This window comes from Opisthocomus hoazin, chromosome 1, assembly GCF_030867145.1.
Source record: "Opisthocomus hoazin isolate bOpiHoa1 chromosome 1, bOpiHoa1.hap1, whole genome shotgun sequence".
Lineage (NCBI taxonomy): Eukaryota > Metazoa > Chordata > Aves > Opisthocomiformes > Opisthocomidae > Opisthocomus > Opisthocomus hoazin.
The window spans coordinates 27,610,898-27,635,252 of record NC_134414.1 but is presented as its reverse complement, the minus strand read 5'-3'; the positions used below and the strand labels follow the sequence as shown (position 1 = coordinate 27,635,252).

The following is a 24,355-nucleotide window of genomic DNA, read 5'->3' as shown; positions in this document are numbered from 1 at the left end:
AGCTGAGGTGCTTTTAAGCTGCCCGTGTACATGCCTGGCCCTTATTGCAGTCCTGGCTGTTGGCCAACGCGATTCTTTGTGAGAGAGTGAACAAGCGAGGATCATTACGACTTGGAAGAAGCTCAGTTCTTGCTCACTGAGGACTCTGGAGACACAGAATGGGAAAAAAAAAGTATAGAAAAGTATCACAACGTGGGAGCTGGTAAGAAGACGGCATGCTCCTGAAAAGATCAGCTATTTAGGACATAGTCTGCAGGCTGTGGAACAACTCATATGCAGAAGTAGGTGAAGCTGGATGCAGGAGAATAAGAGGCTTTCTGCAAGATCTGCATGTTTGGAGACGATCACACATCAGCAGATCTCTATTCTGAACACAGAGTGGTGGATTCAAGCAGCTTCTCCACCCTCTGCTGCACTCTCTTTCAGAGGCGGGAAAAACAGTTCAATGAAAAGCTGAAGGTGGAGATACCCTGCCTCCCCCCCATCCCTCCCCGCTCCCCCCCCTCTATTTTTTCAAGGTAAAAAAGGACTACTAAAGAAACCATCCAACCTTCTGCAGAACAGGACAACTGAACTCTGACATCCATGGGGCCCCCAGGTAGCATTTACAAATTAAAATTTATAGTGTTTTGAGCAAACTAATTTTGGGCAGGGGGGAGGAAAGAAAGGAGGAAAGAAAAAAAGAAAAGTAAGTTCCATAGAAAGCTGCCATTCTTCATTGAATCAAAAATAGAACTTCTTGGAAGTTTACCAACCAGGCATTTTTGTGTGGAAAACACTAACTCTGCAGATTGAGCACTGTCCAAGGAAAAATACACACCAGTTTTGGACAGGAATTGAGGTAGGGGTCTAGATGTGTTCACTCTAAAATACCTGCCAAACAGTCCCCGCTATGGCAGGACGTGAGACACTCGCAATGCCTGCTATTTTTCTGTAGCACATTATAGGTCTGGCTTTTGGTCTCTGTGCATCCACAGGGTTTTTGGGAGATGTCGGTGAGTGCAGTTTGCCCATTGCAGGCAGCGGAGATCCAGTCAGTTACACTTGTTGGAGTCCTGGGAGCTTTTTATCCGAGTTTGACACCCGCACGTGGACAGATAACTTAAGCCCCGCACCGCATTGCAGTGAGGGGACTGAAGGGAAGGGATGTCGGTGTGTGGTTTTTCAGGGGTGGTAACAGGGCTGTTTTGTTTGGTCCAAGTGTCTTCTTCTGAAGAATAAATTCACGTTTAGCATGAGGAAAGGCACAGAAAGAGCAGGAAACAAGCTGGGAAACCGGCCATCCCCTCAGCTGTGACGGGGTCTGGCATTTGCTTGAATTTGGGGATTGCTAAAGTCATATCCACTAAGGTTAGTGTTTCACACTTAACATTGCTGCTTGCTATGCGTCTTTGGGCAGTGGATGAGGTTGGGAAACGGAGCAGAGTTTTTAGCTTGAGGGCCTTCCTCCTCCTACTGAAAGTCCCATACCTACCATTGCTCAGTATTTGATCTCATGTATGGTAAAGAGAATTTTGATTTTTTTCTAGCCATCTTCTAACTCTCCCTCTTTCTTCAATGCTTGCCATAACGGTATTGGAGCACTCACCTTTTCCATCTGCTTCTCTGCATATACCCGCCCACGCAGTTCCTCTCCCCTGTGTTTCACCTTGGTGTTGAACGCGATGCTGTTCTCGGCAAGTCAAATCCAACAGGGCATTGAGATGACCTAACTTCCACCTGGGGAAGGCACAGTGCTGAAACCTCTCTTTGGTTCCGCACCACGAGCAAACCCTTTATCCGGATGGGTTTATGTTCCTTGTGCTGCACCTGCCCCAGTCTCACATTGTCACCCTTGGAGCCACACACCATATATACCCCCACGGAGCAGGGCCTTCCACCTGGGGCTGCACTGAGAATACCTGATTGCTTCACTTCCATTTGGAGGGAGAAGCCTGTGTTCATATTCTTGCCTGGGGCAAAGCACAGCTCTTGAGCAGGACTAGTATTTCTGGTTTCTTCACAATACCAAGTTTATCAGCCAGAAGAAAGCTGAACTCTTGAGTTTTTCCAAAGAGGGTCACAACAGGCTTAGCCAGAGCCTTGCACCAGTTGGCTGTGTCCTCTGAGTGCCTGGGGCTGCGACTGCACCGAAGAACACAGCCACTTGTGCAAGCAGTCTCTCTTGCTCATAAATACATGGAGCAGTTCAGTAATTCCATGCTCCAGTTTCTCAAAAGGATGCCAGAAATTGGACAGGATTCAGTAGAGCCATTATATGTATGTCTGTATATGTACGTAGGTAGGTATATATCTGTGTATGAAAGGTGGTCTAAACATAGCTCTTGCTTTTGGATAGTACAAATCTAGCATTTTTGCTGGTGGTAACTTCCATAGGCTAAAGAGAAAGCACAGCAGAGCTCAACCCACACAGTGTCATCACTGACAGGGCAGGAGAACTGGCCTCCTTCATACCCCTTATCAGCTCAAAGCTGCATTCCCTGGTGGAAGTCAAGCGAAAGGTCATATGCCTGTTTGACAGCCTGTCACTTAGAGACGAGCTCAAGGAAGACTAACGCAGAAGGAGGGAATGAGGAGGAGAAGACTGGGAATGTACTCAGATGCCCTGAGAAGGGAGGAAGAGGACACAGAGGAGCCAAGCCTGTCCCTCTGTCCAGGTGTTGAAGTATTCAAGCTTGCAGGGACAGGGAGTCAAGCGATCTGTGGAGGAGCGGAGGAACCTCTCCTGCAGAGACGCTGCGCTGGATCGGAACGTCACATGGCGAGGGGCTGAGAGCAGGGACAAGGGTAGGAGGTTCCCAAGGAGCAGTACAGCCCTTACCTCTCAGAAGCTGGGTCTGGCAGGAAGGTGTGAGCAGACAGATTGGGATTGTAGTTGCTCTGGAAGAGGCAGAACATAATGGCAAGAGCAGAAAAGTTAAAACTAGGTGGTTTTTACCAACTGAGAAAGCGCTGGAAGGTGGTGGCTGACCCTTAGGAATAGGGTGAGCGAGCCAGCAAGCAGCTGTGATAAGGCAGTGGAGGTGCTAATCATGTGTTCTGTCAAGGGCTGGCACGTGCTCCCTTGTGTCTGGGTGTCTAAAACTTGGTAAGCCAATTCTCTCTTCTTTTTTTAGTCTGGGAACTTATGCTGGTATAGGCAGGCCTGTCTCAATGTTGTGGTAATGGCAGAGAAGCTTTGGGAGAATGGGGGGTAGGAAGAAGGTTTGGGAAGCTGCCCATGAATTTCCGAGGTGTGAGGCTAAGCAGGATTCAGCTGGGAACAGGTGATATGGTTTTGGGGACCCTGGATGGGTAAAGGGCCTGGAGGACGTCAGTGAGGTTTCAAATTATTCTAGGCAGGTAAAAGCACAGCCAGGTGTACCGGGACTCTGATAGCCTTGGCATTTGGCTGGAAATAGGGGTTCTCTGTCTCTCTGTTTCTCTCCTTCCCTGACTCTCCCAACACTCACTTGATGCCAATCCCCTTAACACAAGATTTCCACTCCAACCTACACAACCCTCCCAGCCCCCTTCCGCAGCAAGAGCACTCCCTTTACCTTTCCTCCTCCCCACACAGAGGCCCTTCCTGCCCTCCATGGGCTGCTGGGAACAGGGAAGGGGCTGGGCGTCTTCCCTTCAGCCGAGGGCAGCAGGCGCAGATGAGCTGTTTAATTCAGAAACATCTGGTTTTGTCTCTGCAGGTGTAGGTGAACTAGGAAGTCTGCCATGTCAGGAGGTGACTTTGTCGATGCCCTGAGCCAGCTCTGGGTGAGGGAATGGGGACAGGCTTTTGGGAGCTCCTGCTGGGGCTCCTCCTGTGGCCACAAAGGCGCGGTTGTGGAAGCCACCGTAGCTATTCAATGCTCTTGACAGCTATGTGCAGAGGACCCTGAGGGTCAGGAGGCTGTGACAGGAGCTGTGCAAAAGCTCTGGATAAAACCAGCTTTCCACCAAAGTGCCTGACATCCAGGAACACGGCGATCCAGAGTTTGTTCATTTGAAGTGCAACAGTATGGGACAGCACGGGACTGCTCCAAAGAGAGCAGTGAATTCTGGGACCTCGTCTGTGACCCACTGGACACAAGTGGGGCATGCCTGCAGCAGGGCTAACAGTGCCCATGCTATTCTACAGGAGCATCTCTCCTACGAGGAAAGGCTGAGGGAGCTGGGCTTGTTTAGCCTGAAGAAGAGAAGGCTGAGAGGGGACCTTATAAATGCCTATAAGTATCTTAAGGGTGGGTGTCAGGAGGATGGGGCCAGACTCTTTTCAGTGGTGCCCAGCGACAGGACAAGGGGCAATGGGCACAAACTGAAGCACAGGAAGTTCCGTCTGAACACGAGGAAGAACTTCTTCCCTCTGAGGGTGACGGAGCACTGGAACAGGCTGCCCAGGGAGGTTGTGGAGTCTCCTTCTCTGGAGATATTCGAGACCCTCCTGGACGAGGACCTGTGCAGCCTGCTGTAGGTGACCCTGCTTCGGCAGGGTGGTTGTACTAGATGACCCACAGAGGTCACTTCCAACCCAACATTCTGTGATTCTGTGATTCTGTGTTATCTGCTGGTGGAAAGGGGCCTTGCTGCCTGCCCGCCAGCCTCTCGCCAGCCTGGGGACGTCTGCACAAGGCGATCTTGCAGCACTGCAGGGGCACAGATGACCAAGCAACCTCAGCTAGGTGTGAAGAAAGGCATCACAGTATAGTGGTGAGATGGCCTGGCACATGCCTAAACAATCCCCAGAGCTGGCAAACTCAATACCCAATAGATTTACTGTAGCTCAAAGGAGGATTATTTACTAAGGCCACCTTTATTTTCCCTTTTTAAAGGAAATAGTGGTGCCTCATCAAACGAGTGTAAGGCAAACAACCCAATACAGTAAGGCCGCTGTGTCAGGAAGTACAGAACAAACCCACATCCCATCAGAACTAACCCGCTTTTAGCTTTGCATCCAAAAATATTAGTCCATTTATTGCCCATTAAAAATTCCCTTTGTCTCTTCTCAGTTGTGGTGCATGCTCGAGAGGTTAAAGCTGGCATTGTCAGTCTTTAAAGTAATGTTTGAGATCTATTTACTCATTAACTTTCAAATTCAGGACACTTTCAAAACCTTTTCCTAAGGGCATCCCTATGCTCTGTTTGAGAGAGTTACTGTTGTTTTCCCACCTACCCTGCAGGGCTGTTTACGATACCATCTCTCCCTTTTAATCCTCTTTTCCTTTCATGTCTAACAAACGGCGTTAAACAGAACACAGGGGGAAAAGGCAGATCTCACACATTATAATCCTCTACAGTTAACTGAAGAAAAGAAATGCTTTGCAATTAGAGGTCTCATTTTCCAAATTAACGCTCAAGAAGCTTTTTCCTATGTATTTTCCAGATAAAGCCTCTGTCCTTCCAAACCCCAGGTTCGTATGGATAGTAACTCGGATAAAGGGTTCCTAGGATTGATCTGGTGAGTCAGTGTGGACTCTGTACAGTGACTGAGTGGCTACAGAAAGGATTTTTCCTAGGACACCCTACACAGAGGGATGTCTTGAGATGTACACACAGGAACGTGGGCAGTATTGAGATGCTGAACTATGACAGCAAGCGTTACATTTCAAAACTGGCCACTGTTCCTGGTGGGTTTTTTACAGGATGACCTGATTTCTCTAGTTCTTTTTTCCCTATATCTGAGCACTGTGAGTATATTTATCTTCACAGCTCTTCCGTGGGGCGGTGTGGGACTCCACGTTGTACAGATCTGAGAGGTAGAGACAGAGGGTATCGTGTGATGATCACTTCTTTTAGCAGCAGTGCCAACATAAGCATCCCCCGATTTCCCCTTCCCCTCTCCCGCCACTCACTCACCCCTCAGCTGTGCCAGTTTCAATGCTGTGTGGGAAACAAATCGCAGAACACATCCAGGATAAAAATAGCTGAAAAAGAGAGAGAGAGAAATGAATTCCAGAACCTGGACTGACGTCCTACGTGTACATCCAAAGCCAACACAACAGAACATTTTTAGCTCAGATTCAATCCGTCTGTCTGGCTCTGTCAATAATTTTTACCTGATCTCATAGAGGACGAAAGGTAGACGTTACAAAAGCCACCGATTTCCTCTCTAAATTTTGTGGAAAGGGATGGCTGGGTGAGGGATAGAGACCTTAATTAGAGAAGTGAGGCCAGCAGCCAACTGGCTAGCGAGTGTGTGCACGCTGGCTGACTGCGTACGCGTTAGCTGGTCAGCCAATATATACGTACCTGACTGCTGCCCAGTGGGGATGCTTAGCGCATATAGGGAGGGGAGAGCCGGGATTCTTGCAGCTATTTTATTTTAGGAAGAGGGGGCAGAAGGGAGGCAACCATGAAACAAGGGTCACAGACCCACAGGAAACCAAGTGCCATTAGTTCCACTGTTCACAAAGCAATTTGTTTCAAAAAAAGGAAAATTCTATAAAATAAGACCTTTTCTGCCAGTGAGCCTGTAAACCAAATGGATAGTTTCTCATCCAATTTGGGAGGAAGCTGAGAGCTCAGCCTCAGATTCCTGTTCAGATTCCAGCAACCACTTCTGCTTTTAGCACTCCGAACACCAATGGAAACCACGGATACTGATTTCTTTCCCATACTCAAATGTCACTTGAAGCCCTTGTTTCTCCTGAATAACTCTTTTAAGCACTTGCTACATCTCTGTTCCTACCTGTCCCCTTTCTAATCTACAACAGCTTGCCAAGAGCTCTGCTCCATTCTCTTCTTTCGCGTCCTTCGTGCCTCGCCTCTGGCCGATGAACGGCCTCAAACTTTGGTACAGGGCAGTACACAAAATATTCCGCGTGTTGTATCTGAAAATGATCAGTATTTTGGTGCCAACAAAAGTTGGCTCCTCCTGCACACCTCTCCTCAGAGGAAAGAGACCTTGTGTCTCCTTGCCACTTTTGCTGAGGAGACTGGGAGTGACGGGAGCCACAGAGTGGAACAGGAGCCACGAGACACCCAATGAGCCATGGCGGTAGTCCATGGACAGAAGTGGAAGGGTGTTTTTGTTCCCGTGCTCACGTCTCCCTTTCAGCAGCCCTCCCAAATGCGGCTCTTGCCACCGGCTCTCCCAGGGTGTGTGCCCTGTGCTGTGCCCAGGAGCCGAGTGCCCTGCACGCAGCGTCTGGTTGCATGTGGGGGATGCGAGCTGGGCGGTGGGGCTGCTGGCCTCTCCTCTTGGGAAAGGAGTCACAGACTGTCTCCATCTCACAGGCAGACACTGTCTTTGGTAGGGAAAGCTTTAATTAGAACAAGTCGCTGATAGAAACTGGGTCTGTTCTGGGTCTGTTCCTACCATACGTGGGTTGCTGTAGCCTTTGCTTTCCCCAGTAGAAGAAATTATCATCACCACCATAGGCAGGTCTTCGGCTTCTCCAGGTGGGAAACCAGAAGGTTTGGGCAGCTGGGGATTTTCCTGGTGTGGGAAATCGCCGGGTGGCAATAAGCCAGTGCAGTGGGCTCTGTGCCATCCCTGCTGTGGACACCCAGGATCATTACCAGGAGTTGCACCCAGCGTGATCTGTTTGCAGATGCTCCGGTCTCACCACAGGTATGGAGCAAGGTGTGGTGGGAAAGACCTGAGACGGCTCCCAGGGGATCTGCCTGGGTTAATTCCCTTGTCGCTGCATACCTCTGGGTCTGCTCCAGTCCACGCTCTGGGTAGCTGCCAGAGGCCAGGGCAGCTCCTGCAAGAGAAGCGTCATCATAGACCTTCCCAGTACTGATTTAACTTCCAGAACTAGTTACTGTAGGGATTTTTTTTTTCCCCAAATAGAGGAAAATAGCCATTATGGAAAGGTGCCACTGGGGACCTGTAAAGGAGATCTAAAGCAGAAGCTAGGGCTGCCTTGCTGGAAAGGAGTGCTAGAAGGTCCCATCCTCTCTCCTCACCAGACACGGGAGCGTAGGAGGTGCTGGTGAAACCTTACCAACATGGAGCAGCCTCATGCAGAGCGGAGCAGCCCTTATGTTGCTGTAAGTGATGTTAGGATCTGGCTTTAGCCTCAGGCATCTACAGAATTTGGGGAAGTGGTGGCAGGGGGGAATGATCAGAAAGCTGGCAGAAATTGTGTAATTGGTGTATCAAAGGCCCTCCTCCTCTCCTTCAGTCACATTTTAACAGTAGTCTACTTTATTCTACGTGTCAGTAAACAACAAAGTCATTACTGATAAAACTTGCCTTAAGCAAGAAGACACATGTGAACAATAAAGCAGTAAGAGCCACATTTTCAAAAGTGTGTGTGCAGAAATGTCTATTGTACAATGTATAAGCAGCATGTGGTCTGGATGTGGCAAGCAGCAACGGGAGAGGAAAAGGGGAACAGATGGAACCTGTACATGAGTGACAAGAGCGGACGTAGGCTCAGATCGAGTTTTGTAGTGTGCAGAGGCTGAGCTTTTGAAAAGCCTTAAATAATAACCACATTTTAAGGAGGACTGCATCAATAGGGCATGCAGATAAACGTGCTGAATGGTGAAATTGCAGAGGACACAGCAGCGGAGACAGTGATATACACAGAGCATATGAAAAGTTCAGTCTGACACGCCGGCCATGCGTAGAATCAAAGGTGTGCACGTTTTAGAAACATCAGCCTCCCTGAAACCTCAATGACTTGGCAATAAAACATCAGGAAACGATAAGTCGGGGTCAGAAAGGTCTGAGAATTCCACACAGCTGAAATAAAGATTGAGCAAGAGGAATAAGCGTCAAGAAATGAGATTCAGATGTTTAAAGCCGATTGTCTGTACCAAGTTAATATAATGTACCATGTTTCACTTCAAAACGTTTGGAGCGTGCAGCTGGGGAGCCCTTCCCATGATTGTGAAATGCAGCACTTCGCTGTATCTGAGACGACTGGGACAGATGTGTCTGCCTGGACACGAGCAGGCTGTAAATGATGAATTGGGATTACAGCCTTCACTGACCTAGTCCAGTTTTACCTGTTCCCTGGGCCACTAGCACAGAAAACAAACCTGGCAGCAAGGCTGTATGAAGCTCCTGCCTTCACATATCCTGGACTCGCCCTCTCTCTCCATCCATCTCCCCATGGACTGAAAACGCTCGCTCTCATTTTTCTGACTGCAAAGTGCTCTGACGATCAGCATCCCTTGCTCTCTTACTTTCAGCATATTCAGGTGAACACCTATTCAGCTCTCCAGCCTTTCCAAGGGAAATTATCCTCTCCCCTTCCACCAAGTCTAGCGCTGGAGTTCATGGCTTTAGAAAATGATATTTACAAACCTACAATGGTATGGGACATTCACATTTTCACTCCTCCTTGCACACATACAGAAGGAAGCCTTTACCCATATTAATGCAGCTCAGCACCATGACCAGGTGTGTGGGACACTGCAGATCTGCAAAACTTGCACACTTCCAGCGCTAAACTTTTTATTCAGGCAAATCTCAGATGGGTTTATATCAACTTAGAGATACACATGTACTGCATAATCTCCTTCAGCCCAGCAAAGTATCTGAGAGTCCAAAAGTGTCTACCTGAAAACTACACCTCTCGAGGAATGAGAATCCCATAGGTATGAGGGGTTTGAGGGCTGGCAATTCTTTTGGTTCGTAGCTTTGTTAAATTACATTTCTGGTGGGAGTGGCTATTTCCTGGGGTGAGATAAAACACTCAGCAGTCCTTGAGTGAGAAACTAATTAACTGGAGATGAGCGTAGATTCTGTGACAACACTTCTCCGTGTACTATCTGCTCATGGTGGCCATGTCTCAATTGGGGTGATTAGTGTACAGAAAAATTAGACAATACAGATATTAAGCTCTCATAGATCTTTTTCCCTGCTTTATTCACACGTGTTTTCATGGCAGCTGGACACGTGTAATGTCGTTATGGGCCAAAACTCTCTCTGGTACATCTCTAGTGAAGCTAGAGACAAATTTGACACTGTGGTTTCTGTTGTGAACAAAACAGACCAGGGCGTGTTCTCCTGCCCATCAGCAAGCGGCATAGCAGAGCTCTTACATACAGCAAGCTCCCCTCCCACAGCCACCCCCCAAACAAAAAAGGGCGGCCAGCCTGGAGGAACAGTATCTCGGGAAGGGCTCAGAGGCAGAGGGCAGAGCCATGCCAGAGGATGCTCGAACCTCAGCCTGAGGGCAGATACAGCCAGGACACAGTCACTTCTTTCATGGTATCTCCAGCGCTTGCTGATTTCAGAAGGCTCCGTGTAAAGTTCAGCGTCTCCTGTCACTTAAAGCTGAAGTGCACGGCCTGGGTTTTCCACCCATGCTATGGGAAGTTGGTGGGGGTTTGCTCTGTTGCTGATGGCTTGAAATTTCCATTTGCAGCTCCTTCCCGTTTCCTTTTCAGACATACATCATACAGACCCAGAGAGGCTGCAGAAATTTACCAAAACGGTGAGAAGAGAGGACATTCCTTACCACAATGAAGCTTTTAATGTGCCTAGTCAACACTGAAGCAGCAGAGCTACATCGGGGCAAGCACTCCCTGGTGTCCTGTCAGGTGCCTATACCCCCATCCTGCGGCTACAAGCCTTGGTGCTGATGGCTACCTGAAGTCCGTGTCCACAGCTCCCATCCCTCCTGGGATGCCACCTGGCATACTCAGGTATCAGCACTTTGCGTCTGGGAAACATGCTGGGGCATTTTTTGATTTAAAATTTGAAGCACCGCTACTGCCTCGTAGAGAGTTGGGTCATTTACTGCTAATGGTGAAAGAGACTGTGTGCGTGCTGGGGTGGCAAACATCCCCACGTGTCCCCAGCAAGGGGTGAGACCTCTAGGAGAGACCACGAGGATATACGCCAGACACATCTCTGATATAAACAGGCCTACTCCCACTTCATATGTGGGCCAGGTGGGAAGGTGGGACTTGCTGCCTGGAGCCCATACCTGCCCACAAATCTCACAGTCCTGAGACCTCCTAGCCATATGGGATTTGTGTCTGGGGACCTCCTAGGCATGTGGTACCCGACCATACCTGGCAGAGAGCTGGTGGAACCCACAGCACTGTCCCACCTTGCTGCAGCTGTGCCCAAGAGCTTCAGTTGTCTCCAGTAGCCCCTCTCACCCCACCCCATCAGCACAGAGAGTGGTGCCAGCCACACTGCAGAGGAGTAGGAGGTGAGGTATCTAAAACAAGAGACAGATTTTAATCCCTTTTTCTTTCCCCTTGTGCCCCCATGTTGCATCTGCCACTAGAATGACCAAAATTATAGAGATGTCACTCATCAGCCACAGAAAAGCTCAAAACAGGCAAGTTGCCTGTGGAAATCACCTGGAGAAACAGGCTTGTCTGAATGCTTAGAAGAACATCCCTGACTGGTTACTTCTCTGCCAGGCCTGTGAGTCACTCCACACTCAGCACTGGCTGACCACATTTCGTGTGCTTTGGGATAAGAATCACGTTGCTCTCTGCTCCGGCCCAGGAAGGCTCTGATACACATTGGAATGTCTCTGGCTTCTTACAATTAAAATTATGGCTAATTTCACAAGGGAGGCATTTGCATGCGCTGCTTTTTTATAAAAGGCTTCAACGGGGTCCACCCAAACCACCAGAGTCACAACACAAAGAAATCAATAAACACCTCGGCACGGTGCTTTCCTTGCCTAAATTTGCATCAAGCTTGTTTACAGCCAGCGGGCCAGCAGAAAAGGGTCATTTATAACGTGTGCCATGGCATTGCTTGCCTGAATTTTAGGAGTCAGCAGCTTTGACAAATTCTTGACGCAGCCTGCAGACACAGTTAAGAATGTCTCTCCCGCCTACTGCAGGAAGCTGGTCACTGTATCAAAGATCAAAGTTGCTCACACCAACGCAGGAAGGTTATATACAAGCAAAAAGGAACTACAAATGCTTGTATTTGGATGCAGGGTTTTGCCACTGTGCACGTACTGGTCTCTAAATTAGACCATAAACTTCTCAAATCAGTTCAGACAAAAAACCCCACTTGCTACAGCACCACCCAGATTACTCACAGGCTAATCCTCTGGTTGCAGAGACAAGATACTCCGTTATCAAGATGTTTGATACGACTTCGAAAAGATGGATTTATCTAAAATTGTATTAGAGACTTATTTAGAAAGTGTAATGACCTTAAGTGGCTGTGCTTTAAAAAGGCTAAGAGAAGAGTACGTAACCTGAAGTGGGCATGTATTGCAGGGAAGTAATTTCCCCCTGTTACGCACACAGCATCTGCAGAACAGGCAAACGCTTATCAGGAACCAAAGCTCATCAAATCAGTTAATTACCTCACGGAAATAAACTAAGAGGTGGCTTTTTATACATCTCGAAAAATCACAAAGGTAGACAGGACCTTTTCAGAAGTTGTTCCTGAAATCAAGTGTCCCTGGGATAAAACACGACTAGGAGTTACTGCCAAGAAAAACTTTTGGTCGGCTCTGGCGGCTTTGATGCAAACCCACGCACTGCTGGAGTCAAATGCCCAATGGCTGCAGGACTGCCACGGGAGAAAAGACCGTCAGGGGAACACAACTAAATGTGTCTCCCCTCTCCTCTCTCCTCCCCTCTGCTACAGGATAGGAAATCTGAGAAAAGACAAGTAAACAAGATTTTTGAATTGTTTCAGTGGCTCTAGCGGGCTTTTGCGCACAAACAGGATTCACGAGCATTTTGGGTTGATTTCCTTTCATTTCTGGTCTTTCTGCACCCCTGCTCTGTTCTGGTTTACTATTCTCCAGCTCCCTGTACAAACAGGATCTTTCCTCAACAATGTTCTGCCACATCATCTTCCTTCCTGTGCATAGAGGCTGATGCTGCATGTTACACACCACGCGGCTTCCTAAGGCACCTCGTTTCTCAACGCTCGCAAAAACAGGAACCAAAAGCAAAGCGGCAATAAAACACTAAACCCTCGCCGTCGTTTCAAATTGAACCCTTGAAAGTTTCCGATTCAAGATGACTTTTCAGTTAACGGATTTGTTCTAGTTTAGTGCTTTGGGCGCCGTGCGGCAGAATACGTGCGGATGAGGTGCTCCTACTTTTTATCAGATTCAAAAGCATCTCCCGCGAGGTCTGCAACACTGACCCGTGCTTTTCCTCCTCATTTTTTTTTTCTTTCGGCGTTGAGAATTGCAGCCAGCTGAGCAAAGTGCACATTGCTTCGCTGTTCACCTCTTTTCTCCTGTCTTGTATGGCCTGCTGTCTGATTTTTCGCTCCGGGGAGATTAGATAGCATGTCTTCAGGGAGAAGAGGAAACCGCAGGGCGCACTGCACATTGCACAAATGCTCTTGTTATTCTGGGGCCTGAAGAAACGAGGAAGGAAGCTTGAGGCTGGTGGTTTGGCAGGTGTGAGGCCTTTTTTACACAGACATCTGTTTTAAGTGGTAGCTCTGGGCTCGGGGATGAGCGGGGAACGCCTGTCACCCCCACCTCCTCTCCGTGTCACGGCACATGGGGTTTTGGGCTCCTGAAGAAGCAATGTCACCCACTTGCTCAAGCCACGCTTTGGGACTCTGCTCTCTCGTATTAGTGAGGCAGGACTGCAAAGTGAGACGATTCCTCCCTGCGAACCGGCAACTGGGTAACGCAGCTGCTCCTCCGCCGCCCGAGACAGAGGTGCTGCCGCCGCCGCACCCGCACGCACAAAATGGATGGGGCTAGAGCACAAAATGGGCGAACGACAACCCGTCCGCTAAGCTCGACGCAAAGACCTGATGAAAACCGTTTGGATGCTACCACGCACACCACATCAAAACAGACTTTTCTAATCCCACTAGATCATTTCTGGCGGTTTAGGTAACGCTGCTAGTGATCCCATTACAGTTTCGAATGAACTGCTTCCTCTGGCAGGATGCTACGGCACACTCTCCACTAAGCCTTGCACCATGTCTGAAGGAATTTATTAGTGCTTGGTGGTTAATTATCTATGGAACAACGTATCTGGAATCCCCACCTTAGAAACAATATGGAAAGAAACTGCAGTTTTTAGGGCTGGATCCTGCTCTGCTAAAACACACGTGTGGGGAGGAAAAAACGGTTTGCATAATATCGTCCCCAGTGGGGATTCTCTGGGGCAAGTAAATGTTGAGCCACGTTGTTATTTTAGATGACAGTAAGTTCTTTCTCCTGTAGTTCACTGCTGACTTTAACGAACATTTAACAACTTAATTGTCTGTAAGACCGCTACTCCTCTGTTACAGACTGCTGAAATCGGTCAGTGAAGTTACTGGGGGAAGGGCAGATATGCAGAAAAGCACAGACTCAGACAGATGTATACAGCTGCCTATGCAATCACAGACCTTCGTTGCCACAAGAAATCAAGCTGAAGCCATTTCAAGGTGAGGGACTGTGGTTAATCCCTCCCAATACATTCATCAACACATCCCAAAACGCATCTCCTTGTCCACCAACAAGGAGAGTCAGCCAATACCACTTTAGTCTGGGTAGGAGAGGAGCTACAGATCCTGACATGGGCTTTGTGGGGACTGCTGGACTTTATGGCTTCTTCGGAGGTTTTAAGCTGTGCTGTGCTGATGTGCCTTCGTTCAGAGCTAGGCAAAGGGTAGGAGACATGGTTGGAGAATTCAGCTCCTGTCTTTGCTTCATGTTGCAAAGGACAGAATAAAATCTGCTGATGTCCACACCAGAAAGGGGAAAATCCTGGCAAAATGAAGGGCAAGGCAGCATTTTGACATTCTTGGAAAGGAAGACATAATTTCTGACACGAAGCATCCTGCTGCCATGCTTAACGAGGTCTCTAGACCCACTGCGCCATTTGTGTTGGTCACCTGTGAGGAGCACCACTGCAGTGCTCACAGAAATCTAATAAATTTTGGAGCTGAACTCCCAAATATAATTGTTTTGTTCTGAGGATTAGAAGAAAAAGTAAGAAAAGCAAGCCACTCAAGGAAGCATGACATTCCAGCTTTGGTATCTTAGTTTTCTTTTTTTTTTTTTCTTTTTCCTATCTGACAAATATCAGCATGACAGCAAACAGAACCTCCCCAGTTCACATGGCAGCACAGCTTAACTGTGCCGGTAAGTGGCGAATCGAGGCTTTGCTCTAGCATGGCCTTAAATCGTACCATTAACATGTGGTTATAGTCAGAGAACACATTTGGTAGGAAATGGCACCTTGTTACTTCCCAGATTATCTGCTCCCTATGGGGTAAATATTTTAAACATCATGCAGGGTTTTAGCAGCAACATTCCTATTAAAGTAAACAGGATTTGAGTGTGGGTAAATCCAAGCGCATGGTGCTGGGACGTTATACCTATAAATCTTCTGTGTCTTACGCTCTCTGCTTTATTCGCTGACAAAAGACAAGTGTTAGCTGCCTTGGTGAGGTTCATAAAGCACAAAAGGAGGGTGTGTGCTCAGCATTGCTTCCTGTAGCACTGGCTGCAGCGTCAGGGCGACAGCCCCAAGCAGGAAGGACTCGCAGGGATCCGCAGCCTCGCCGACGGCGGGACGAATCCGGCCCTCGCAGGCAAGCAGTCCAGTCCACTTCTGTGCCGCCGTTACACGGTGATAAAGCTACTTTTAAAACAGCAGCTACCTTTACCAAGGAAGTATTTTAGGCAACAGCTAATTTACAGGCCCCTTCAAGGTTACTGAACATGTATTAAGCAATTTTTTTGTAAATTTTGTATTTTGTTTGTATCTATCCCATCACAGTAGTGGTCATTAAGTGCCCCGGTTTACATAACAACAAAGGCTGGGAAAGGAATTTTCCTTAGGATAGCCACCTTAAAACAAATAACTTGAGTTTTAAAAAAAACAGCCTGCTCTCCAGTGGGCATCATTTCACAGCTTGATATGGTAAATATAACCTACATGTGCACGGTATGCCAGGCAGCGTTGTTACTTCACTAGATGGCGTGTGGCCGTGCCTGGCGGTGGGGAGAGAAGGGAGAAGAATTAATTTGGTGTGTAACTGGCTGTGCTGCACTCCTGCCTCTGGTGTGCCTTTAACAACGCGGATCTATGAGTTAACGTTTCGAGGGTGAGCACTGAATTTCCAGGATCAGGAATAGGATGCCCAGTTGCAAACAGCTTCACTTTTAAAGAGCTGAAACTTTTGCTTGAAGAGTACCCTTAAATCGGCAGTGGGGCAAGACTGGTGGAAAAGGGGTTTATTAGACCAACCAATTTCCTAGGCAAAACATGCTTTCAGAGACACAAGTTCTTCAAATCTGAAACAGGCCTAAGAAGGGCTTATGTGTCTGCAAGGGTGTCTGCTTTCTGCAGCGTGGTCACCTGGTCTAGTAAAGGACCTTACCTCTTCCTATGAATTCTGCCTTGCTTATAGCCTGACACCATCACTGCCGCAACACTACTGAAATAATGTCCAAAACTTCGTGTGGTTCTTCAAAAGGCAGGCCATAAGGTTAATTTGTGTTCTCACTTTCCCTGGTGTAAACCACGGCATAGCTGTCCTCTTTTGTTCTTCTGTTAGCTATTTATGCCTCCTGCTCTGGAGGAGAACAAGACCCAGCTCTGCCCCGAGGCGCTGACTCTCATGGGATAACATTAAATCTTGCCGCAGGGCGTTCGCAGGGCGCGTGCAGTCGGAGTCTGCTCCTTTCTTGCTTGGAAAAATGAGCATTAACTCTTCAAGGTCTCAGACATGAATTTCAGATGTACCTGGATCCATGAAAGTTGTTACTGGTTCCCCAGCACACGCCAAGAGCGAAGCTTGCCCCGGCGAGGTTGGGCGGCCGGATGGTGGTGAGCACGCCGGCTCCGTCAGCAGCCCGGGGCCGGAGCGACCGTGCGGTTTCACAACTGGCCTAAGCTGACCTACAGCTGGGCTCCTGCCAAAAGGCCGTTCTCTCCCCTCTCCCGACACTTGTGCTCCTTTGGCTGTAGGGCCAGTGGCGCCGGGGCTGATTGGTCTCGGTACAATCCTCCCCTCCTTTTTTTCCCCCCCCTCCTTTTGGTAGGGTTAATTTTCAGCCCGCCCAGTTTGCTGAACTGGTTGGCCGAGCGGCTGGGTGGACGCTGCGGCACAAGGAGATGGTGGAGGGGTGCTGAGATGCTAAGTGCAAGACTGGCCTTTCTGACAGCAGCGTGGGCTCGGCTGGCAGGGGTCAACGAGGGCCGTGCACCCGCAGCGGGCTTCTGCGGTACCCTGCAAACCTCCCCAAAGGCCGGGGGAGTCTGGGCAGGCAGCTGCCCTGGGATGGGATGCAAACATTTCTCTGCTCCTTTGAACACAGAGAAAAGGGGTTTAACAACCACCTGTTAAAGAATAGCGCCATGAGGAAAACACATCTGATACGCATGCAAGTGAGGGGTTTTCCTGTGGTATTTAGGCCTAAGGTGTTTATTATTTTATCATCCAGTTATGCACCCAACCTTCACATGCACTAGATTTAACACCTGCTACACCACAGTTATAGCTACAACAGCAGCTTATACCCTGGCTGTATCAGCCACCAGTGCCACAACATGGGCAACACTCTCTCCGAGGAACAAAATGATGCCCAAAATCACGTGGCTACCCTTGTCGTTTATGGCTGATGGCTGTTCCTGATGGGAGAGTGTATTTGTGGTAGGTGCCTGGCTTGAGGATCATCTGGTGAAGTGCCAGTGCTGCAGCTGCGTGGGGGGCTGCGGAGAAGAGAACCTAGTGCTCCCACCAGAAAGGAAAAACAGGGGCAAACACTGGCAACTGGCTGAACAAGAAGCCCCCGGCATTCCCTGAAGCGAGAGCTCATTCCTCCCTTGTGTGTCAGGTTTGAGCGGCCACTGTAAGACGAAGCTACACACCAAGACAAGTTCTGCCAGCATTAACCCACAGCAGCCTCTTCACTAACCTTCCCCTGAAGCAAAAGAGGATTAGAAACAAGATGTCCATGGGAGAGGAAAATCAGGGCCACAGGATGACTTATAATCAGCTCTGTAGGAGAGGCAGGTCGCTGCCTAACTTTCTGATTACATATTTCCGTGAAATGCACTTCCATGTCTTTGATCAGCTCACTCAGCTACCTCGGCCTCCAAGTGCAGCTGTCTCATGAACTCATTTGGTTCCCGTTTCCCCATGCCATCACTCAAATCTAGTAAGTTGAAACATCTGGATGAACCTAGAAAAAACTACAAGGGATGTCCTTACTGAATCATCTATTCCAAACAGCCTACGCTTTGAAAATCAGCATGCATACAACACTTCCCTGCACCCAGCCACCCGTATCCCCTCAGCTCAGGCTCCTGGTTCCAGGTCCCACTCTGCTTTTCTTTCACTTGGTCACTATTGCGCTCCCAGGGTTTAAACTTATCTAACCGTCAGTATATTTTGTTTGAATTTCAAAAACGTTCACATACTTCTCTCCCTCTAGTAAACTTACATCCCATTAAGAAAGAACTGTTTGGGCTATAGAGAAATGCTGCCAACTACTGTAACAGGAAAACATTACAACTCCCTTTGGCCCAAAAATAACATTTTCGTGCTGTGGGTAAATAGCTATTCCAGTTCTTCTGGGAGCAATAGGCACTGCCCTCTCTTTCTTCCAAATGAAGCAGTCCCCCATCCCAGAGAGAATCTGATTTCCACGAGGCATGTCCAGACGGCATCAGCCTCTGCCCAGGGTTGGGGGAGCAGAGGACAAGGAGATGGGCAGAGAGGAAGCTGAGAGTAACGCTCCGAGAAGTCACTCCCGCAACAGGATCCCATGACAGCAGCTAAAAAAGCAGTTCCCCATCAGAATGGCACTCAAAGGACTTCATCTGGGCTTCTACTCAGGAAGGGATCTTCTTTGGCTTCTTCTCCCTCTACAGTGGCATGATTGCTTCCCTACTCCTGCTGGCCACACTGTTCCTGGCTTGTATCGAGAATAGTGTGGCCAGCAGGAGTAGGAAAGAGATCATGCCCCTGTACTCAGCACTGGTGAGGCTGCACCTTGAATACTGTGCTCAGTTTTGGGCCCCTCACTACAAGAAGGACATTGAGGTGCTGGAGTGTGTCCAGAGAAGAGCAACGAGGCTGGTGAAGGGTCTGGAGAACAAGTCTTATGAGGAGCGGCTGAGGGAACTGGGGCTGTTTATTCTGGAGAAGAGGAGGCTGAGGGGAGACCTTATCGCTCTCTACAACTACCTGAAAGGAGGGTGTAGGGAGGCAGGTGTTGGTCTCTTCTCCCAAGTAACTAGTGATAGGGCGAGAAGCAATGGCCTCAAGTTGCATCAGGGGAGGTTTAGATTGGATATTAGGAAAAATTTCTTTACTGAAAGAGTGGTCAGGTGTTGGAACAGGCTGCCCAGGGAGGTGGTGGAGTCACCATCCCTAGAGGTGTTCAAAAAATATGTAGATGTGGCACTTCAAGACATGGTTTAGAAGGCATGGTGGTGTTGGGTTGACAGTTGGACTTCATGATCTTAGAGGTCTTTTCCAACCTTAATAATGATTCGATGATTCTACTCCATGTTCTGGAGCCTGTAATTCTGAAAGTGAGTCTGTCCATGTAGATGTCTGCAGAGAAGCAGATGGCATCTGTAGATCCAGAGATCCAGGTTGTGTCTCATGTGGTGCCATCTCATTTCTGCATCTTGAGGCAAGTCCCCTTGCCTCTGCCATCTCCTTGCCTAGGTTTATTGCATCTGCTGCTCGGGAATATCATGGGGCTCTGGGACATTCACTGTGTTTTCAGACCGCCTTGCGAACAAGAGGTTCATTTTAGCTGGGGTTTCCAGGTACAAAATAAAATAACTATAAAACAAGGAAAGTAACAACGCTGGTGCTTAGAGCAATAAATCAGGACAAGCGAATCCAATCCCAGCTCTACCACTGACAAGAGATGAATCCCTGCCCCTTTTATTTTTTGTTTTCCTATCCGAAACAGGAGTAATACTGATATCTCTTCTGGCAGAGGCACGACTGCTGCTTCCGTTTGCAGAACACTTTGAGATGGCCAAAGCACATCTCAACAAAAGTACAAAAAGCTATTGGTGTTTCTGAAGCATGTGATGCGTGTCCTAAACTAACCTGAGACTTTGCTTGTCTGGTCCCCTATCATGTCTCTACTATAAAATTAGCTGCGTTTTGGGTGAACTATTTATTATATATGCAACTTTGAAATAAAAAAAAAATAGACTTTTGAAAGAGTCTCGTTGTTTTCAAATTGCTACATATCACAGATTTGGGCTAATGTGAGAACACCAAAGGTATGGCCACAAGCAGAGTTCATGGAAGACTCTCCGACCTTCCTATAGGTATGCATCACGCTTAGTGCAACACAGCCCAGATCCTTTGTGCTTCTGAAGGCCAAGAAGCTGCGTTAGGTCTGTTGTCAGAAAAACCACTTGTAGATCATGACAACAGCATGAATGAGTGGGTTACATAACTGATGAGCCCGTCACATCTTGGTAGGCATAAAAACATTTATTTTCTTGTCACCTAGCAATATGACAACAGATGATACCTGCTTCTTTCAAGTCTTGCCGCAAAATGTGCTTTGTCTGTGGATGCTCTTCCAGTGACAAAGAGTGTATTGTAAAAGGGCACATGGCTCTGGATTCCTACCGTGAGGCCCTGACTCTGAAGCTGCAGTTTGCCTGTCAGCAACAAAACTCCTTTAAGGTACACCCACCTCCCTTCACAGCCCAGGCTGTGCATTCCCAAGTACCGCTGAACCCGACCTCTACCATGCCTTCTTTTCCGCATCACTTCAACAAAGCGACAGGATCTCCAGCACAAAGCAGGTTAACTGGTGAAGTCCAGGATGGGCGTATTTGAGCAGGTCCTCAGCACTGTCGCCTCCTCAGCACCATGGGGGGCCGTGCAGCGCGCACTGCTCCTCATCACTGACACAGCAGTGGCTGGGCAGCGCTTCCACGCCAGTCTTGGGCACAGGGTCTGATTCCCCCTCTCCTGCAGACATGGCTGCATTTACACGAGGTCTTTTGGACGTATAGAAAATGTGTATCGTATTCCTAGCAGACACTGCTGAAGCAGGAAATGCCTGAAATACATATCTGGCTTTGCAGCGCACAATACCAGAGCCACGGTCGTCTGCAGCACACTGAGATACGCATGTCCTCTGCTTATCCAGAACTGCTCCGCGTTGTCTGTGAGCATTACAGCTCAGCCTCTCCAGGGAACGCTGTGTTTGCTGTTATATTCGCACACCAGCCAGCGCTTTGCTTTCTGGTCTATGGATGGTGTATCCAGAAATTGGCTACTATGCTGGTATGCTTCAGAGAGGATAATGCTCTTTTTCCCTGCTGTTTATTGTTTACCAGAGGTGCCTAATTTCTGACAAACAAAAGGGATGGATTCTGGGCAATTTAGCATTAATCAAGAGCAGGATGGCTGTACAATACATACAGCGCTGTGTATAGGGCTCAACAAAGGCCTGCAACACTGGGCAGCTTGCTGACGCCGGGCCCTTACACTGCCGCATTAAGGATGACAGCAACAAGCCTCATCTGCCCTGAAAATCGCAGTCAGAGAGCGCAGAAACCTCCAAACTAGTGACAGAACAACCAACTGGGAAGACTATGATGTTAAATACATGAAAGGGAAGCCTTGGGACTATGAGAAGGAATTGTGTACGTTCAGCACAGAATGGGCACTCCTCATGGGACTATATAAAATAGTTGACTAGTTTTGCCTACTAGCTCTGTCAAAGTCAACAGAGACATCAAAGGGTTGTGCAGATGACGTTTACTCAGGTACAGAAGAGCAGTGCAAGACTTTACACTTTGATCAGTCGTCTGGCTCTGCCCCTTGGTGCAGAAATCCTTCCGAGATCTTCTGGGGCTTCTTTTGTCATTTGATGGACTTGCCTCTGAACACACGCGATCACGTGAGTGAAGCTGTACGACTGAGGCAGGGCAGCAATACCAGGCGCAGTTAGGATGTGTGTGGCCGGGTTTATTTCATGCCAGAGCCACAACACATGGCACGCTCCCTACCTGCAGCACAGCCCCAGGTGCTCTTGCTCCAGGACCCAGGTGGAGAACCTGGGTGATCCATCTATCCATCCCTCAGCTGCATTACACACGCAGAGCCCAGGACTGCGAGCTGCACTGCCCTGTGGATGCCTGAGATACAGACAAGCTGCTATTACTTGCCACAGCACATAAAGCATCCTGGTCCTCCTTCTGTCGTGGTTTAACCTGACAGCTGGCAACTAGGCACTAGACAGCCGCTCGCTCACCCTTCCCCTTCCCCCTCGGTGGGATGGGGGCGAGAAATGGACAAAAGGTAAAACTCGTGCATTCAGATAAAGACAGTTTAATAAGACAACAAAGGAAATACTACTACTACTACTACTACTACTACTACTACTACTAATTATAACAATGAATATGCAAAACAAACTATACACAATACAATTTTCTCACCACCTGATGGCCGATTCACAGCCAGTCCCCAAGCAGCAATCACAGAACCCGGAAATCGTGAATTTCACAAAATTCCCCCAAAAGACTGAACTCCTGGAAAAGTTCAAACTCCCAGCCAAGAGAGGATTCGAACTCATGGAAACGAGATTCCTGCCCCCTGGCCAAGCCCCATTAATCAACCGAGCATGATGTCCAGGGTATGGAATATTCCCCCTGGCCAGCTTGGGCTGGCTGCCTGGCTGTGCTCCCTCCCAGCTCCTGCACACCTGCTCATTGGCTGAATATGAGAAACTGGAAAAAAGTCCTTGATATCATAGCAACAACTGAAAACATCAGTGTTATCAACATCCTTCTCCTACTAAATCCAAAACACGGCAGCTACTGGGAGAGAAATTAACTCTGTCCCAGCCGAAACCAGGACTCCCTCCCTCTGCATGCTTCCTTCCCTCCACCAGCCTCCTCTGCTCCTGTTCTGTGGTGTCCCCATCCTCCCTCCTCCACCCCCAAACCTGGCTGGAGCAGTGATGTGGACAGGGCTGTCAGCATAATGCAGAGGAACAGTGGCAAGAAAGGGAAGAGCCTATAGTAAGGTAAATACCTGGCACCCTCTAGACCTCTTGTTACTGTTGGGACATAAGATAAACTGTTCCAGCTAATTCGTCTTAGTCCTAGATACAGGGTGCGTGAAGGCATAGCCTGAGCACAGCAGAAAAACCTCTAATATTTAGTGTGCAGTGGCGTAATGCTGGTTGTGTGGGCAGAGTTCATTGAGCAAACGTAGATATTAAACTGTAGCTGTCCATTTGTGAGTTACTCACCTTAGGACGCCGCTTTAAGTCAGGGAGAAATAAGCACTTTTGGCATACGATAGAAATTTACACTCAGTTGGGCTAAATTGCACCTTGTAAACCCCTGCTGCTCCCCGCCGACAAAACAGGGAGTCAGGCACGGCGAGCTCGCAGGTAAATGTACAACACACGTCAAATGATAGGCAAGAGGAATCTCATTTCGTGCAGCTTTGTTTTAACACAGGGATGCTACACGCCACGGGGCTGCTAGGAGGGGGCTTTGCAGGGTGCCTGGTGGGGCACGCTCTGGCACGTCGCCGCAGAGGCCAGGGAGCCAGATTCAGAGGAGGAACAGAGACACGAAGCGACAGACACAGCAAAACCCTTTGGGAGCATGGCCGCTGAAGCAACCGTGACTTCATTAGCCTTGCTCAAGATGCCCTCTAGCCCAGACCTTTCACCTCTTTTAATGGTTTCTTGGCCTCAATCCCTTATAATTCTGAAACGAAAAAAAATCTCTTTTGACTCCTGTTTTCAAGCCAGGGCTGTTTGATTTGAAACACTGCATTGAAGTCTCTGCTACTGATTGATTTCAGGTTTATTATATTTTCCCCTTTGAAACACGCTACAGTAAAAAAAAAAATCTGTACACTTTGTAGTTTTTCATGTAACCCCCTCCCCTCCCCTTTTTTTTTTTTTCGATCTTAGCAAATGCTCAGTCTTTTCCACTTCAATAGCTTGAAATTCTCCCCTGGGAGCCCTAAGCTCTTTAAATATTTTTAGGTTGCCAGATTTCTTATGTTCTCTCTCCAGGAAGCCAATTTTGTTTCTAAGCTCTTGAGAGTAGTCCAGCTTCATCTTTTGCGCACTCACTGCATCACAATAAAATGCTGCCTAATTGCTGTCTCAGCTGAGTCCCAAAGGTGCTGGAGTTTGTCTCTAGGCTACAGTTGTGGACAATAAACTCTTCTCAGACTGGAGTTAAGCCTTTTTATTATTTAAATCTGAGTCATGTAAAATTAGTTTACCAGCAAGTAACCCACAAAGATCTAGTATGGAAAGAAACTCCCACATATTGTTTTCCAACATGATGAGAGAATGATCAGATATAAAGATTTGCAAGCGGCTTGTAAGACAAGATGTAATAGAAAGATCAACATTTAATTCAGCCAAAAAGACATGAAAATGTTTATGTGAGCCTAGGAGTTACACTCAGACCTCGGCTGTTTGTTCTTTGGCTTCAAACTGAAACTGGCGGTATGAAAAAATCTCTTTTTTCCTCT

General features: G+C 48.2%; 1 protein-coding gene across 1 annotated transcript in view; it reads right to left on the bottom strand.

Annotated features, from left to right (window-relative positions):
• LOC142360899 (uncharacterized) overlaps positions 1-24,355 on the bottom strand; it is an 88,691-nt gene that overhangs the window by 47,430 nt on the left and 16,906 nt on the right. The window contains exon 4 of the mRNA XM_075417396.1: positions 5,830-5,897. Within this exon, the coding sequence (XP_075273511.1) occupies positions 5,830-5,897 (68 nt within the window). The remainder of the gene's footprint in view (positions 1-5,829; positions 5,898-24,355) is intronic.